The 17,118-nt window shown below is 40.5% G+C and overlaps 2 protein-coding genes across 5 annotated transcripts in view; one reads left to right on the top strand and one right to left on the bottom strand.

Annotated features, from left to right (window-relative positions):
- Window positions 1–742: 742 nt before the first annotated feature.
- Window positions 743–5,473, bottom strand: MRPS17 (mitochondrial ribosomal protein S17). Of its 3 annotated transcripts, none has more exons than XM_083367526.1 (3): window positions 5,425–5,473; window positions 3,628–3,776; window positions 743–1,166 (listed from the first exon to the last, which is right to left on the bottom strand). In XM_083367526.1, the coding sequence occupies exons 2-3, from the start codon at window positions 3,748–3,750 to the stop codon at window positions 876–878; spliced, it is 414 nt and encodes a 137-aa protein (XP_083223652.1). In that variant the 5' UTR covers window positions 3,751–3,776; window positions 5,425–5,473; the 3' UTR covers window positions 743–875. The 3 variants fall into 3 exon arrangements, with proteins under 3 accessions (XP_083223652.1, XP_083223653.1, XP_083223654.1); XM_083367527.1 differs by having other exon boundaries at window positions 5,220–5,447; XM_083367528.1 differs by having other exon boundaries at window positions 5,338–5,425.
- Window positions 5,474–5,981: 508 nt separating this feature from the next.
- The window catches only part of LOC310645616 (merlin-like), a 42,089-nt gene continuing 30,952 nt past the window's right edge, over window positions 5,982–17,118 (top strand). The window contains exons 1-2 of one of the 2 annotated variants that reach the window (XM_083371464.1): window positions 11,046–11,262; window positions 14,209–14,339. In XM_083371464.1, coding sequence (XP_083227590.1) covers window positions 14,250–14,339 — 90 coding nt within the window. In that variant the 5' untranslated portion in view covers window positions 11,046–11,262; window positions 14,209–14,249. Of the gene's footprint in view, window positions 6,034–11,045; window positions 11,263–14,208; window positions 14,340–17,118 lie in introns of those variants that run through there. The other variant, XM_083371465.1, reaches the window with a different exon arrangement.

The following is a 17,118-nucleotide window of genomic DNA, read 5'->3' as shown; positions in this document are numbered from 1 at the left end:
ATTAGGGCTTTCACACACACCCCAAGCGGCATTATTACAAAGTCAGCTTATTGCCCCCAACAATCTGGGTCCTCATTTTACCTACCTCGGAAGGATGGAAGGCTGAGTCAACCTTGAGCCTGGTGGGATGCGAACCTGCACTAATTGCAGGCAGCTGGTGTTACTTAAGGAGGCACTAGCCCACTGCTCCACCAAGGCTCTGTATAGATATACAGAGGCTCAGTATAGATATATACTGATAGTTTACCAAAGCAAAAGATATTCCCAGATGTTAATGTTTTTCTAAAACACATGCAGATTGTGCTCCCCCACAAACAATGTGAAGATTTCAATTTAACGGCAAACCAGCTATTCAGATTCACTCTTCTCCCCAGAACATGGGAATTTTTCTTTGAAATTAGGACATTTTTATCAAATGAATATGCTTTGGCTGTATAAGTATGTCCACATAAATAAGTATTACCCAGTGAATCCAAACTGATCCCCAAAGAACAAAGCAGCATTGGCTATAGTTAGTAGTCAGAAGAAAATCTACCAGAAAACTCCAGGGCTATATATTGGAAGCCAGGGATAAGCCATTTTGGTATTGTTGGCAAAAAAATAAAAATCTACAAGAGTCACTTTATAGAGGAGATGGGCAGCATAAAAATAATAAATAAAAATGTTCCCATGTAGTCATCACAAAAGCCAAATCTGATTCAAGAAATGTGTGTGTAGGAGTGAACATATAATACTTTAAAAGTAAATGTTAACATTTTATTGCATGTACACACTAACTTCAGTTTATTATTAATCATGCTTCATATATATATATATAATCAATAAAATCTTTTCCTTGAGACAGGCAGACAAGTCTCAAATTATTTTCCAACCTTTCATTTGTCTGGAGAAGAAACTGTTAGTTCTTGGAGTTTTTCACTAAGAAAGCTAGTATCTCTGTCAGTCAGATTTTCTGTGTCTGCTACACTTTCCAGGAACTTCTGGCCTGCACACGGTTTCCCGGTCATGGGATCAATTACTTTCCCAACCTTGTACACAATCTCAGCAAGCTCATGTTTCACATTCTTGCTTTTTCGTTCAGGCAAAGCTTTCAGAAGCACAATGTCTCCCTCGATGCACTGCTGTTCAGGATCATGAGCAAAGTATGTTTTTCGCTTCTTGTAGAACTGTAGAAGAGGGAAAAGAGCATGAAGATCAATGGTTGGTGGTTGTGTTATTCTGGGAAAGATTAAAATGATGCCTTTAGTTAGATGGGTTTAAAATGTTTACCGGGCATAAGTACCAGTATTCTGATATTTCTTTAAGAGCACCTGCAATTTGAATTACCATAGAAAATTATATTGTTGTTTGTCCTGCTTAGTTCCAGGGTCTACTTGTTTTGTACTATGCTGACCTAGTTCCTACAGTAAGTTTATTGGTGCATGATGTGGCAAGGGGTATCATTTTTCAACTGTTGCAGAGCCTGATTTGGGCTGTGAGGGAGTGACTAGCTCAAGGTCACTCAGCTGGCTTTTGTGGTTGGTAGCATCGTGGGAAACACTACATAAAATACTTTTACAAATGTGAGGGCTTCGAGTTTAAAGACTGCAATTAAAAAAACAGATAAAGTTTATAAGAATTAGTGCAGATACATAGTATGCCTCCATTCACTTTATCCATGTGACAACCATATATATGCAATTTAGCCTAACAGAGAGCTTACTGGTATTACCCAGTCAACATTTTAGATTGCAAATATTACTCCTAATTTCTCTAATTTGATATTTTACTCACTGGCATTAATGTCAACGAACAATACTGTATAGTAACTGATTTACACAGAAAAACAATCTTCTAGTCCAGACATGTCAAACACAAGGCCCGGGATGCGGCCCATGAAGTGGTTTCATGCGGCCCACGAAGCCATCCTGGAAACAGTGGGGGAATGGCCCCCGCTGCCTTGGCCATGGCCCAGAGACCCTCCTCCTGCCAGAGACCCTCAGATTGTTCCACTCCTGCCCAGGCCCCCATAGGCACCCTTGATGCGAACGATGTAGAGCCATGCCCACCCAGTAGGCCATAAACACTTTAGCCACACTCACCCAGTAGGCCACACCCACCCAGGCCCTTGAGGGCAACCGCAATGCTGATGCGGCCCTCAATTAAATTGAGTTTGACACCCCTGTTCTAGTCCAACCCTTGCTCAAGCAGAAAACCCTATACCAGGGGTCGGCAACCTGAAAAAGGAAAAGAGCCACTGGGAACCGGTTCCATCACACATAAAAAAAAGTGGGAGCCGCATGTGTGCGTCCATGCACGCGCATGCGCAAAAAATGTTTTGCGTATGCGCAAAATGGGTTTTTCTTGCGTGTGCGCAGACGCGTGCAGTTGCCAATTTTTTTTATGTGTGATGGAACCGGTTCCCGGTTGCGCGATGGCGATGGCCCGTTTGCAGAGCTACCGCCTTCGGCAGCCTGCAAACATGCCGCGGCAGCTTTCTCAAAGAGCGGCGCCGCTACCCGTTCGCGCGGAGGTCCGCGCGCACCTCTCCAAAGGTTTGGGGAGGTGCACGTGCACCTCCGCCCATTCGGAGGTGCGTGCGCACCTCTCGACACGGGCGGTGCCACTCTCCATTTGCAGAGATGCGCGCACACCACTGCCCGTTCGAAGAGGTGCGCGCGCACCGGGCGGCTGGGAGCTGCAAGAGACGGCTCAAAGAGCCGCATGCGACTCCGGAGCCGCGGGTTGCCGACCCGTGCCCTATACCATTTCAGATAAATAGTTGTCCAATCTCTTCTTAAAAACCTCCAATGATGGAGTACCCACAACTTCTGGAGGCAAGCCGTGATATCCTTGCTTCAATCAGATTGTACCCAAACATGAGACAGAAGAGACTGAAATAAAGACCCCTGGCCTTCAAGGAAGTTTACCCACCTAATTATTTAATAGTATTTGTCCAGGCAACTACGATAGGAAAAATTAAAAAAGGTAATACAATCTTAAATCAAAGCCACTCTCAGCCAGCCAGTGCTACTGCAGTATCACCTTTGTCTCCTTATCTCATGAGAAAAGGAGACTCTTAACAGATCCCCTTTAGTGTTGTAAAAGGTATAATAGTCACAACTGAACTAATTTTCAGTGCCACAATTCATAGATTTATAAACGAAATATGTACAGAATTAACTTTCTTCACTTTTACCCATAGCTAATTCAATATATTTGTGATTTATGCCACTTTTCCTGGGTTTCTAGACATTTGAATCAGTTTTTTGTTTTAAAAACAACATACAAACTTTAACCAATGCAAAAATCAATATTTCCTGTGCCTGCACCAAACTATATTTCTCTTCTTGATTTTTTTGCTCTTTATTTTAAAATAACATACTTAGATACGTTATAAAAGTACTGTCAGACCAGATAAAATTTGAATTAACTGCATGTTAGCATTAAAATTAGGACCTGGCATCAAGTGGTTGTAGAATACTTTTTAAGACACACAGCATCTTATATAATCCCAGCATTGTATTTTTATGTTATCTTTTGTCACAATATCTCATAATAATGATTTTCTCAGTAACTCCATGAATTAGGCAATTCAAGAAATTGAAGCTTAACAGCTTACACTCTCAGCTCTGAAGAAATCTTTACCTTTAATAAATAAGGATCCAGTACCAGCCTTGTTACTCTCACTTTAGCTGTTTGGTGCATTTTGGTTCCAATTACTTTCCCTATGATCCATTTTGCATGAACAACTCCACGTAATGCAGACATGTCTTGGTTGCTAACATTCAGGTATTCTGTAAAATAAATGTAAATGTAATTTTAGTAAAGAACTTTGATGCATTGTTGAAGCCAACACACCTAGAAAACCTGCTAAAATATAATTTTCCTATATTTCAAATTTCTTCTTAGAAATGATTTATTATGATTAATAGTTACCCATCTCACACAATTGATTATGGGCAGCTTACAAGATTAAAACAATAACTCTGATTTACCCATAACAACAGATCCCATTTACTTTTTACCCAAATACTTGTGGGAACAGCTAGTTCTTCAATCCCTTGCAAAAGGCTAACAAGGTTGGAGTAATCTGAATCTCCAGAGGATACTGTTCCCTAGGGCAGGTGGAGCCAGGTTCCATAAAGATTACACTATGTAATAGAAGGGACTGAGACTGGACTACAGATAGTGAGGTGGGCAGAAACAATGGGAGAGAGGAGTCCCACAAATAACCTGGCCTTATGGTCATTATAATAACCAGCACCTTGAATTGCACCCAAGAGCCTACTGGGAGACAGTACAGCTTGCAGAGCTGGGTTACAAGGAATCCCAAAAACTGCCTATACCACTGCATTCTGGACCACCTGCAGCTTTTGCGTGCACTTCCAAGGGCAGCCCCATGTGCAGTGTGTTACAGTAATCCAAGCAGATGAGTCACCATAAGCAAGTGACTGCTGGCCCAGGAAGGTGTGCATTTGGTGCACAAGACAAATCTGTACAAGACCCCCTCTGGCTATCACCTGGGGAATTCTGGGATTTGAAGACCAGACATCCTGAAGTTGCTGAGGTTTGAGAAACACTGGTCTAAAATGTGCAGGAGTAAGGAGCCAAGAAATTAAAAGACGCTTGCTCCTGGGGAGGAAAGCCATGGCAAATCTAGACAGCACACTAAAAAGCAGAGAGATCACCCTGTCAACAAAAGTGCGTATAGTCAAGGCTATGGTCTTCCCAGTTGCAATGTATGGCAGTGAAAGTTGGACCATAAGAAAGGCTGAGCGCCAAAGAATTGAAGCCTTTGAACTCTGGTGCTGGAGAAGACTCCTGCGAGTCCCTTGGAGTGCAAGGCGATCAAACCGGTCAGTCCTAGAGGAGATCAACCCTGACTGCTCTTTAGAAGGCCAGATCCTGAAGCTAAAACTCAAATACTTTGGCCACCTAATGAGAAGGAAGGACTCACTGGAGAAGAGCCTAATGCTGGGAAAGATTGAGGGCAAGAGAAGAAGGGGACGACAGAGAATGAGGTGGCGGGATGGAGTCACTGAAGCAGTAGGCGTGAGCTTAAATGGACTCCAGAAGATGGTAGAGGACAGGAAGGCCTGGAGGAACGTTGTCCATAGGGTCGCGATGGGTCGGACACGACTTCGCAGCTAACAACAACAAGGACTATTAGGCACGTTTGCCGCTTTGAGTTATTTATAAAAAATAAAAGTGGGATATCAAATAATTGTCATTCTAACATCAACATTAGAGCTCTCTTCTGCCGGTGATCTTAAAAGGAGGTGCCGGACGGGAGACGAGACAACACTCGAAATTTAACTGCCTCCCGCGAATCCGCCGGTCCCGTTTGGTTCTCACCCCCACAGAGGGAGGAAAGCACCACTTTCTCCGGGTCCCGGATAACCGATTCGCGCCCCCTCCCTCGAAGTCAGCCGAAGCCCTTACTCTCTGCTCGCTCTCGAGACTGGAAACCGGGAGGCGGGATCCCCAAAAAAAAAAAAGGAAAAGGCGGAGCCAGAGCCGGAAGGATCGCCGTTTCCGTCATGACGCCATTAGACAAGGAGGGGGCGTGGCCGCCGCCGCCGCGAAGGCTTCGAGTGGCTGCGGGCTGAGAGCGTCCCAGGTTCGAGGATGGGCGGCTCTTGGGTGGAGAAGCTGGCGGTGTAATTAGAAAGCGGCATGGTTTCGAGAAGCGTTTCTTTCATAACGGTTGGGAAAGCAAATTCAATGCAACTGAAGCTTTTTCTAACTTGCAGAGGTCTGGTAGATTGGTTTCCTCCCTCTTGCATTTTTTTAAAAATTTTTTTTTTATCATCCCGTCTTTATTATAAATAACTCAAAGCATCTAAGCGTTTCTAAAGCATCTAAAGCAGGGGTCTTCAAACTTGGCCCTTTTATGACTTGTGGACTTCAACTCCCAGAATTCCTCAGCCAGCTTTGCTGGCTGAGGAATTCTGGGAGTTGAAGTCCACAAGTCATAAAAGGGCCAAGTTTGAAGACCCCTGATCTAAAGCATTTCTCCTCCTGTTTTGCCCACAGCAGTAACGCGGAGAGGTAAGTTGGGCTGAGAGTGACCTGCCCGAAGTCACATGGCCGGCTGTCATGCCTAAAGTGGGACTAGAACTCGCCGTTTCCTGGTTTCTGGCCCGGTACCTTAATCATTAGATCAAAGTGGCTTTTGTGCGTCATTGAAAGCTGTTTTCGTGGGGGTACCGCATATCTTTGGATCTTTTTTCAAATGGTTTTTTTTTTCTGGTATGCTTACGCTTTTAACAATTACATGATAACGAAAACTAATGTCACAGAAGGTGGCAGCACCGGTTCCTCTTTTTTAGGTGATCCTTAAAAACTAAACGGGATCACAGTTGGTTACTAGTTGCATGAAAGACCCAGTGTGAGGTGTCACTAGATTGGACACTTAATACTATGCTGGAAAAAGACAAGGGCGAACCATGTACATATTGTTGCCAAGGAAATAACAAGTGCCTGTGAGAAATGGAAACTGATTTGAAGAGGAGTTTAAGCTATGAAGCTTTCCTATCGTTTGGATACTGGTATTTGGAAAAGGCAGATATATTAAATTTCTATCAATATCCTCATGGAAAAAATTGATAGTGACACAATTCAATTTATTATGTGTGTATTTGACAAAGTCCCATCACTGAAAATTGCTGTGCTTTTATTAATACAAATAGTGGATAAAAATAGAATTAATTACACTCTGTCATTTTAAAGTTAAAATCAGGAAATGCTTTGGATGCTCCCTTACAAAAATATGTCTAAATACATTCTCAGTCATTGTCTTCATATATTTATTTTTTCTATACTTGTAATCCTTAGTCATCCCTACTTACTGTCACTCGTCCCCTGGTCACTTCCTGATTGAAGTATTGTAATATACATGGAGTTGACCTTGAACAGTATCTGGACTTCAGCTGTGCAAAGTGTAACACACCTCCCCTGCCCCCAGGCAATTATGTCTGTTTCTAGTAGAATTCATATTAGTCTTCTGCTCTACAAGCTGCATTAGTTACTGTTCTGTTTCAAAGTGCAGATTTTGACCTACATAGCATGGGACCAAATTACTTGAGGGGCTGCCTCTCCTGGACTGTATCTGCCCTTCCCCTCAGATTCTGTCTACTAGGGAGCTACATTTGGCAGGGTTGAGTAAGCAAGGTTTAGAAAAAGTCTTCTGCTGTGGCACCTGTGCTGTGAAATACCACTCCCTCCTCCCTCCCCCCAGGTGAGACTGGCTCCATCACTTTTGACTTTATGAAAGTCCTTCAGGACTGACTATACCATCAGGTTGGGCACTCCAGGAGATGGATGAAATAGCTCCTGTATTAACATCCCTCCACCTATTATTTTTTATTTTTTATTTTACAATTTTTAATGTTTTGCAATAATTGTTATGGATATTATCTATTTTTAGCATTGTTGTACACTGTCCAGAATCACTTATTTTGTGAAATAGGCAGCTATACAAATTTGAAAAATAAAAATGTTGCTGTGTCGTGTGAGCACAGCAAGGCACAATTTAGCGTTGTGTGTTGTGTAAGCCATACGTAGTTTGATCCAGTGTGTCATGCAATCCAAGAATAAGAGTTTAACTGAGTAAGGTCATAGTTGCATTAATGTGTTATTTGAACAGGTTGTTTGAAAGCCAAAATGTGAATGTTGTTTGGGGCTGAAATGAGAAAACTGTTAAGTTTTGAGTAAGTAGATCAATGACTGACATGGCAGTACTATTCTCTATATAGTAGTATACGGTAATATTTATGTAAGATAGCTAAGAAACCTGTATGGTGTGTTTCAGACATAATCTGTACAGTACCAGGTTGGAGAAGATCACACTAAATTTACTTTCTACCTTCTGGCCCAAGTTGTATTTTGAAGAACGCTTAATATGTCTACTTGTACTTAAACTGTTTAACTTTCAAATGCCATTTCACAACATGGATTCCCCAGTCTAATCAGATAGAAAGCTTCAAATAGTCTTTGGATATGGCTGCCCAAGATGGTATCACCTCTCTTAATTCTGATGTCCTTGAAGTAGCTGATTCAACACAAATCAGCCTCCCAGATAGAAAATATTGAACTTTCATACTTTAACACCTTGTCTAGAGCACATTTTGAACAACTAGATTCTATGGTAAGATAATGGGAAGTTCTGTGGAGTTCCATTTGAAGACAGATTGTGTATCTGGTCTTGAAGACATCACAGATATCCTGTATAATTGCTAATTATGTTCTGCAAGAAGGACTATTTACTTAGATCCTTATTTAAAAACTAAAACATTGAGATACCCAGGTGAAACTATCTTAATTCCTGCAGGGAATGAACCTTTATGTCACTAGCAAGACAAATGTTTACATCAAAGCCTGTTTCAAAGAGGAAAGACTACCAAAATAGATAGGGTTTGAATGCAAAAATGATTATGAATATGAGTACTGCTTGCACTGTATTGATTTTAAAGTTTTTCATATGATTATATGACTCAGGAATAAAATTTGTTGTTTACCTTCTGAGGTCTGCTTCAAATTTACTTCTTTTCCAACATGCCAACTATGGAACTCATGCACATGAGATATTTTGGGACATTCTTTTTGCAGTGAGGTACCACCAGGCACTTACTGCCTTATTATTTGACTAAGAGCAACATTTCTCAACTTTAGGAATCGAAGATGTATGAACTTCAACTCCCAGAATTCCCCAATCAGCATGAGAAAAATGTGATAGAGCAGGGGTCCCCCTCCCCCAGTCTGTTGACTGGCACTGATCTGCAGCATGCCAGGAAGCGGACCGCTCAAACAAGCAAAGCTCCATCTTTGGGATGCAGGCAGTATTCAAAATGACAATCCCTCTGATCCACGAAAAAAACCTTTCTCCATGGCACCGGTCCCTGGTGCCCAAAAGGTTGGGACTTCTGCGATAGAGAATGCCCAACATTTCTGTGCAGCTACCCCATTGAGAGAAAACATATGATTGCAACATTTCATAGAGGACTTCCTAACTTCACTTGAGAATTTACTGTAAGTTTCCAAGAGGCATCAGATGTCCTGTCTGAATGTCACTTCTGGAGAAAAAAGAAGTGGTGTTTATGCTTTGTCTTTGGATATATGCTCACTTGGAGATTATAATTTCTTTTGCTTCTACAAGTGCTGGTCTGCTTATTGTTTAAAGTTTTACTTGTAATTTCTCTGGAGCAAGAAAATTTTTTGTTGCATTGATACAAAACACTAGCATTGAACATGGGCATCTAGCTTATTAGTGGGTAGCATGAAGATGGTTGATTCTGTTCAATAAACCATGATTCAGTTAACAATGAATAAGCACATCTGCAAACACAGCCTTTCTTTATTAAAATTCAGGCTGAGTCAATATACCTCTTTCCTTTTTTCTTCTTTTAGCATTTGTGTGTTTACACTCCTTGACTTAAAACCATTCATTTAGTGACCCTTCAAAATTACAATGGCACTGGAAAAAATGACATGGCTATTTTTAAACACTTATAATTGCTTCAGTAACCCCGTAATCACATGATCAACATTCAGATGCTTGGCAACTGGCATGTATTTATGACTGTTGCAATCTCCCAGGGTCAGGCTCACCTTTTGCAACCTTCTGATAAGTAAGGTCAATGGGGAAAACAGGTTTACTTAGCCATGTTACAAACTTAACAACTGCAGTAATTCACTTAACTCTGGCAAGAAAGGTTGTAAATTGGGCAAAACTCACTTAACAATTGTCTTGCTTAGCAACTGAAATTTTGGGCTCAGCTCTGGTCATAAGTCAAGGACACCTGTATATAAAAACTAAAGCAGTTGTTTTGAAAGAAGCAAAAAAACTTATAGCATCTTAAAGCCTATCAGTTGTACTATGGTAAATATCTAAATATTTACATATCTAAAACATATTGAAAGAGCTTTCATAGGGGTAGCATTTGGTTTCTGAAATTCCCTTTTTCTACATCTTAGTTTTATTTATATTTTGTATTTCTTAACTGCCCATCTCCCTCAAAGGAAGCTGTTTTATATAATTAAAAATTTGTATGGAGTTGGCTATATCTATATTATCTATATATTTGTAGCAAAGATTTCCCTGTCTAGTTATGACTGACTTGGCCGACGGAGCCAGCATTGTCTGAAAGCATTTTCCATAGTCATGTGACTAACGCCAAAGGTGCATGGAATGCTACTACATTCCCACTGAAGTGGTATCTGTTAATCTACTTGCATTCGCATGCTTTCAAACTACTAGGTGAGCAGGAGCTGAGGCAGGAATGGGAGCTCACCCCATCGTGCAGCACTTGGGTCTCAAACCTGGGTTGTCAGCTGACAAGCTCAACTTCTCTAACTACTAAGTTATGTACCCCCTTTTATACATACATACATGCACCTTTGTATACACCCACATACACACATATCTATGTATATGTATACAGAAACAAGTATGCATGTATATTTTGTAACTTTGTTATTTGCAAGCTCTTATGTGAAGCTGTTCAACTGAAAAGCAGGATATAAATACAGTGCTTTTTTTGTAAAAGAAAAAGGTGCCGGAACTCACACATGTTATACAACCTGCCTTGCCCACCCTACAAGGTTCCATCCAAAAAAGGTGCCGGAACTCCGTTCAGAGCGTTCAATGAGGAAAAAAAGCCCTGCATAAATATATGGAACAAGAAGCATGTAAAAGATGGTTCAGTACACATTATCTTCAGTGTCCTCTGAAATGGACAGATGGAGAAATAAGACATAATTAGTCATGTTTATCATACTTTACGCATTACAAATATTGATGCTATGTGTATTATTATTTTTTTTTAATTTTATTTTAATTCCATTTATATCCCGCCCTTCTCCGAAGACTCAGGGTGCCGAACTTAGAAGGAAAGAGTGGATTATAATAATGTTAGAAGACCTCGGAGTTTTTCCCCTTGTGGTAAACAGTATTTAAGAACTCACAGGGATGGTAAAGTGGGCGGAGTCTAAAGAGCACCCAGGCAGGAAATGGCTCCCCCCCATCACCTGGGAAAGTAAATTCTTTGATTTCTCTGAAGGCAGTCCAGCTGACATGCTCCAGTTTAGAGCAAACAAAGGAAGCGGAGTCGCTGACAGATCAGTCCTTGGATCTTATTTCTCCCCAGCGACGATGCACGTGTGGGCTACAAATTGCAACTTCGGGGATGTTGTTTTTAGATCCTCTTGAATCAGGGAAGGGATTTTAGGACGCCAATTTCACTTCAGCCGTGAAATTTAAGCGTGCAAGCACACCGAGTGGTAAGAAAGCAATTGGACTACTAGGTCTTTCTTTCTCTGCAGTTTGGCGGGGGGTGGGGGTGGGGGGGTGGGGGGAGGAGGAGAGAGAGATTTCTAGCAACGGCATTTATAAAACTAGCACCGTGTACGTGAAGCGGGAGATAACGCTAGATTTACTAAGAGGTTTCTGCTTCTTAAAATCTGTATATTAATTGATAATCTCTGATTTAGGAATGGAAAACAGTGACAGATACAGCTGTGTGAGAAAGACAGATACATATTCTGTGTCTGCAAAACCATGCTGGATATTTCTTTCTGTCCTCTCATTCTTTTTTCTGTCGCTCTCTTGACACGGACCACGGTTCATATTGGCGCCTTTACTGTTCACGCGGGGACTTCAGTGATCCTCTGCTCTCTCGCTCCTGCCGGGTCCTCCCCACATTTCTCCAGGGAAGCTTTGGGGTGATCTGTCATTTCGCGTGATCTCTCAGGCAGAGTAACTTGTTTTCAAAGAGCCGACATCCTTTCTTCTTCCTCGCCCTGTGCAAAATAAAATAAAATAAAATACGGGGTCGCTGCGAGTTTTCTTTCTTCTGCGTGGATTGGTTGTCCGAGGTATTTGATCCATTCAGGCAGCCCTATCCAAGACCTGACTCCCGACTCCTAATATTGTCCAGGATAACGGAGTTGGGAACCCTAAACCCCAAAGTCCTTGACTCACTTTCAGTCCTAGCTATGAATTCATACAGCAGAGTTACCTAATTAGTCTCGTCTGCAAAATGGGAACGTGCTTCTGAACTATTTTAAGAGAGAGAGAATGTAATTGCATTCGCTCCTAGGTCAAGACTTTTGTGTCTCACGATCTACCTTTGCCTGGCTATTGGAGACCTTCTTTACATAATATATACTATTTACATACTACTTTTATGAGTTGTGAACTTCAGGGGGTGGAGGTGGCAGTATCTTTTACCCCATTGTTGTTGACTATGTCAAAAATGCCATCTTAGTGCTAATGTTGGCATGACATTCAGCCTCTGGTCCAGTTGGATTTTGTACATGGGGGCTGTTTCTGTTATCTATCTCAGGCAGCAAAATGGTTTGAGCTGCTAATACCTGATTTGAGAGACTGGCTACATTCTTGCTGCTGGAACCCAGATTCTGAAATATTTGCCTCAATTCTGCAAGTGTTAATATTCTGTTCTATATGCCAACAGGTTTTTTTAAGCCTTTCTGCACTCTTTTGGAGTTGAATTCTATTTACATGTTTTTTTAAAAAAATCTGCTGTTTTGCGTATTTATATTCATTTTATTCAGTTTTAACTCTTCATTGGGGGAACTCTCTAAGGCCAATGTTCAGTAGAAAGACGGAATGCTGATGAGTTATTTACCACCCTTGAAACATGATATTTAAATTAGGGTTATAATGAATTGATTAAGTGAGTGGATTTAAAAACATTTGTATTAACTGAAAACAGGTTTCCCAGGTTACACTTAGTTCTTGAAAATGCAGAAATCCAACAGAAGCTGAGAGCATCATGTGAACAAATTACTATATTGTAGTGGCATTACTTCTCAGAGATTGCATTACAATAACTTGTGAGTCTGCCCACTGCTTCTGAATTCTCTTTGCTTGCTGTTCTCTTTTACACCCCTTAAAATCAAACCCCCTTCTCCATGATTTGGATAGGTCAGTTGCATAAATCAGAAAAGATGGGATATACAGTCATCAATATTTGCATGACTCCCCAAAGCGCTGGAAAAACTTTGGGCACAGAAATATAGACAGGAGGAAATCCTCATGGGGTTTAAAGTAAGGTGTTCAATCAAGTTGTACAGGTATTTAGCTGACTTCATAGGACAGTTATTTTACTTTTTTATCTTACTGGTTTTCACAAACTATTTGCATTCCCTAGTAAATCCAGCCTATTTTTAGTCCCACAAATATTCAATAAATTTATTGACATTATCCAATTAACATGGCCTTTGGGTTGGATCCTTTCCATGACGTATTTTTATCTGCTTCCAGAGAGATCTTCCAAATGTCATTCGGGATATTATTGCCTGCAGCCTTCACTTGAAAGGAAAATAAACTTGTTCTTTGGCTAAAAGAGGGAGTTTATTTCTGATGAATGTCTGGGCTTGTTTCTCTCTGGTGTTATCTTGGCCTAAAGCTTAAGTTATTTTTGGTGCCTAAGGCACCAACAGTTAAAAGTTTTGTTACCTTTTAATATTCCCAACAGGGTATCCACAGTGGTCAAAAAAGTCAAGGTGGTGGCCACAACAAAGTGATCAAAGTTCTGTTTAGCATTTTTTAATGAATCAAATTTATATAGCCACCCGTCTCACAAGACTACTACTGGTAGTTGTGATAATTCTGGTATAATATTGGGATAACTACCACTTTAGTTGACTTTCAAGAGAATGGGTCAAATTATGAATTTGGTTAATTGTATATTATGCATAATTTTTATTTAGATTATGATTATTGTAACTATAATCCTGTATTTAGCTCTGGGAAGTGGGGGGGAAGTGGGTGGGTTTGGGGTGGGAGGGATTTGGGGATATATTGTAAAATTCTGTTTTTGTAAAACTCTTTAATAAAAAAAAGAGAATGGGTCAAAATTAATGAATGGTTGTTTGCCATGATAGTAATACAGAAATATGCTGCTAAATATTATTTACCAAGGTGAAAGATTTGAGGGCTTTCTGAAAACATCTGGCTGGCCTTCAAAGGAAAGGAGGTTCTTTGGTAGGACTCTTAGAGATAAACCAGAAGCTTGCTGATAAGACTCTTTCAGATAAGAGTGATTAGTCAAAGTGATGGTGAACCATGAATCTATCAGAAGCTAAATTAAACTTCCAGATTCAGCAGCCTTATATCTGGACATGGTATTAGAAGTCAAAAGAAGACTGTTTCTAAGTAAATTTACTTTAGAGTATGTTGCTAATTATATATATTTTTTTCAGACCATTTCTTCCATTGTGCAGCTGCAGGCAGGGTTAAAAATATGTCTATCACAGGGCTAAAGAAGAAGCAGCCCAAAATGTTTAAAGTGAAAGTTTCAACAATGGAAGCTGAAATGGAGTTCAGCTGTGAGGTATTTTGTTGTTGTGTTGATTTTTAAAGGCCAGAATTTTTATCTAGATGACATAAGATTGATATACCTATATACTGTCTCAAAAACCATCTCTCTCTCTCTAGATGTAGAAAGCTGACATATCAAGGAAAAGATTACGTTGAATGCCTTTTCCTGACATGCTAATTGTCCATTTGCAGGGATTTATGTAAATATGATTTTTAAAAATAATCCTTATCACTGGATTAAACTACTGTAATTGCAATGATTTTCAGGCTGCCTCTTACCTGGTTCATGTGCCATTCACTGATCTGAGTATTTATTTAAGAATATCTTTTCTGTCTCTAAGTGCCTGTTAGAACTTTGCCACTTCCTCTATCAGTCTCTGCTCATGGCAGATAATTTCTGATGAGCTATCAATCTCAGAGGAGACACAGCTGTCTTTTCTTCCAACTGGATAATCTGCCTAGATCAATGACAAGACGAAACACAATAATTGGGCCCTCTAAATGTACATAGTTTCTAGCTATATAAATCAAGTGCTTCTGGTTTAATTAAGTAATGAAACTTGGAGAACATTTGCTGACTGAAGTTGTCCATAATTTAAAAGAATTGGGGGGGGGGCGGGGAGGCAGCAGAACTGGTGTTCTTGTTGAGACTTGTTTTTGAAGCTACCTTGGCATTATCACATCTCATATGTGCTAAGAATTAGAATTTGAAGGTTCTTCCTTCTTCAGCCCACTGAGTTAAATGTGGGGCTTTTGTGGAAGAACAATTCATAAAGGTACTGATATAGACCAGGGGTAGGCAACCTTGGCTTTTTTATGACTCGCGGACTTCAACTCCCAGAATTCCTCAGCCAGCCTACCCCCGATATAGACCTTGAGTATGCTGAAAGGAAAACAGAAGTTTAGAATATAAGTCTCTACTTCTGAGATAACAAAGCAAGGAAGCAAGCAAAGATTTGAAGCCTTGATTCTAGGGAATCTACAAGCATGCAGGCAATCCCTTGATTTACGATCATTCATTTAGTGACTGTTAATTTACAACGGCACTGAAAAAAGTGACTGGTTCTTACACTTATGATCGTTGTGGCATCCCCTTCATAACATGATCAAAATTCAGGTGCTTGGCAAGTGACATGTTTTTATGACAGTTGCATTGTTACGGGATCATGTGATCAGCATTTGTAACCTTCCCAGTCATTTTCCGACAAGGGCAATAGCATTTAGACTTATTTACCACTCCATAATGCTTTACAGCCCTCTCCAAATGGTTTACAGAATCAGCATATTGCCCCCAATAATCTGGGTCCTCATTTTACCAACCTCAGAAGGATAGAAGGCTGAGTCAACCTTGAGCCGGTGAGAAGCAAACTGCTGGCAGTCAGCAGAATTAGCCTGCAATACTACATTCTAACCACTTTATCACTACGGCTCTCAAGCAAAGTCAATGGAGGAAGCCAGATTCACTTAATAACTGCTGTGATTCATTTAACAGCTGTGGTATAAAAGGTTGCAAAAGTGGGGCACAACTGACTTAACAACTGTCTTGCTTAGCAGTGGAACTTTTGGGCTCAGTTGTGGATGTAAGTGGATGAGCCTTGGTGGAGCAGTGGGCTAATGCCTCCTTAAGTAACACCAGCTGCCTGCAATTAGTGCAGGTTCGAGTCCCACCAGGCTCAAGGTTGACTCAGCCTTCCATCCTTCCGAGGTAGGTAAAATGAGGACCCAGATTGTTGGGGGCAATTAAGCTGACTTTGTAATAATGCCGCTTGGGGTGTGTGTGAAAGCCCTAATAAGCAGGCATATACATAGAATGAAGGCTACTGCTAAGCTTGTGAGCCGCCCTGAGTCTTCGGAGAAGGGCAGGATATAAATGGAATTAAAATAAATAAATAAATAAATAAATAAGTTGAGGACTACCAGGAATAATATGATAATCTATGGTAAGATGGGCAGCTAATAAATTTGACTGATAAATAAATATTAACTAACATTGGAATATAAGAGAAAGCTGTGTTCTAAACCTGCAGTACTACAGGCTTTTTTTTTCTAGGGTAGCCAAATAAATACTAGCGTAAACTAAGAAGCACATTACAGAGCTTTGGAATTTTGGATTCTTTTCCCAACTATGCAAAGCCTTGCTTAATTATTACTCTGTTTGATGTTGCCATATAGCAGCATGGGGAATTCTGGGAGTTGACACATCTTAAAGTTGCTGAGTTTGAGAAACATTGCAATATAAATTTGGAACCTAAAGACTGGAAACGCTAAATCAGGGGTCTTCAAACTTGGCCCTTTTATGACTTGTGGACTTCAACTCCCAGAATTCCTCAGCCAGCCAGCTTTGCTGGCTGAGGAATTCTGGGAGTTGAAGTCCACAAGTCATAAAAGGGCCAAGTTTGAAGACCCCTGCGCTAAATCATCTTCTGGATTCACATATCATGCTATGCTTTGTTGGTGATTTGTTTAGTAATAATTTATTAATTCAGCCCCAAACAACACTCTAAACCACAAAGCGTGGTTCACCAATTAAAACTGCAGGATGAATTCATACATCATGCTAAGCACAAGCAAATAAGCCAGGTTATAAAAGCAAGATGAGTAAATTCTGCTATTTTGTTGAAGATGAACTTGAAGAACACAAAAAAACCCCTCTAACTTCTAATTTTGTTAAAAGCCAAAATTATGCAATTTGAATTTTGCACTTACCATGAGAGGCTCTGCCATTTCTATTTTTACACTAGTTGAGATCATGTATTTAGAATACCTCAGGAATAGAGCATCTTTTTTCACAC

The sequence above is a fragment of the Vipera ursinii genome (assembly GCF_947247035.1).
Source record: "Vipera ursinii genome assembly, chromosome: 1".
Classification (NCBI taxonomy): Eukaryota; Metazoa; Chordata; class Lepidosauria; order Squamata; family Viperidae; genus Vipera; species Vipera ursinii.
The sequence above is the reverse complement of the archived record's forward strand: the minus strand, read 5'-3'. Positions and strand labels throughout refer to the sequence as shown.

What these genes read in the sequence shown, in the direction of transcription:
- MRPS17 (XM_083367526.1), bottom strand. Translation starts at nt 3,750, where the DNA reads ATGTCTGCATTACGTGGAGTTGTTCATGCAAAATGGATCATAGGGAAA. An exon ending in TGGATCCTTATTTATTAAAG is followed by an intron (nt 1,167 to 3,627) that starts GTAAAGATTTCT and finishes CCTCTTCTACAG; the next exon opens with TTCTACAAGAAGCGAAAAAC.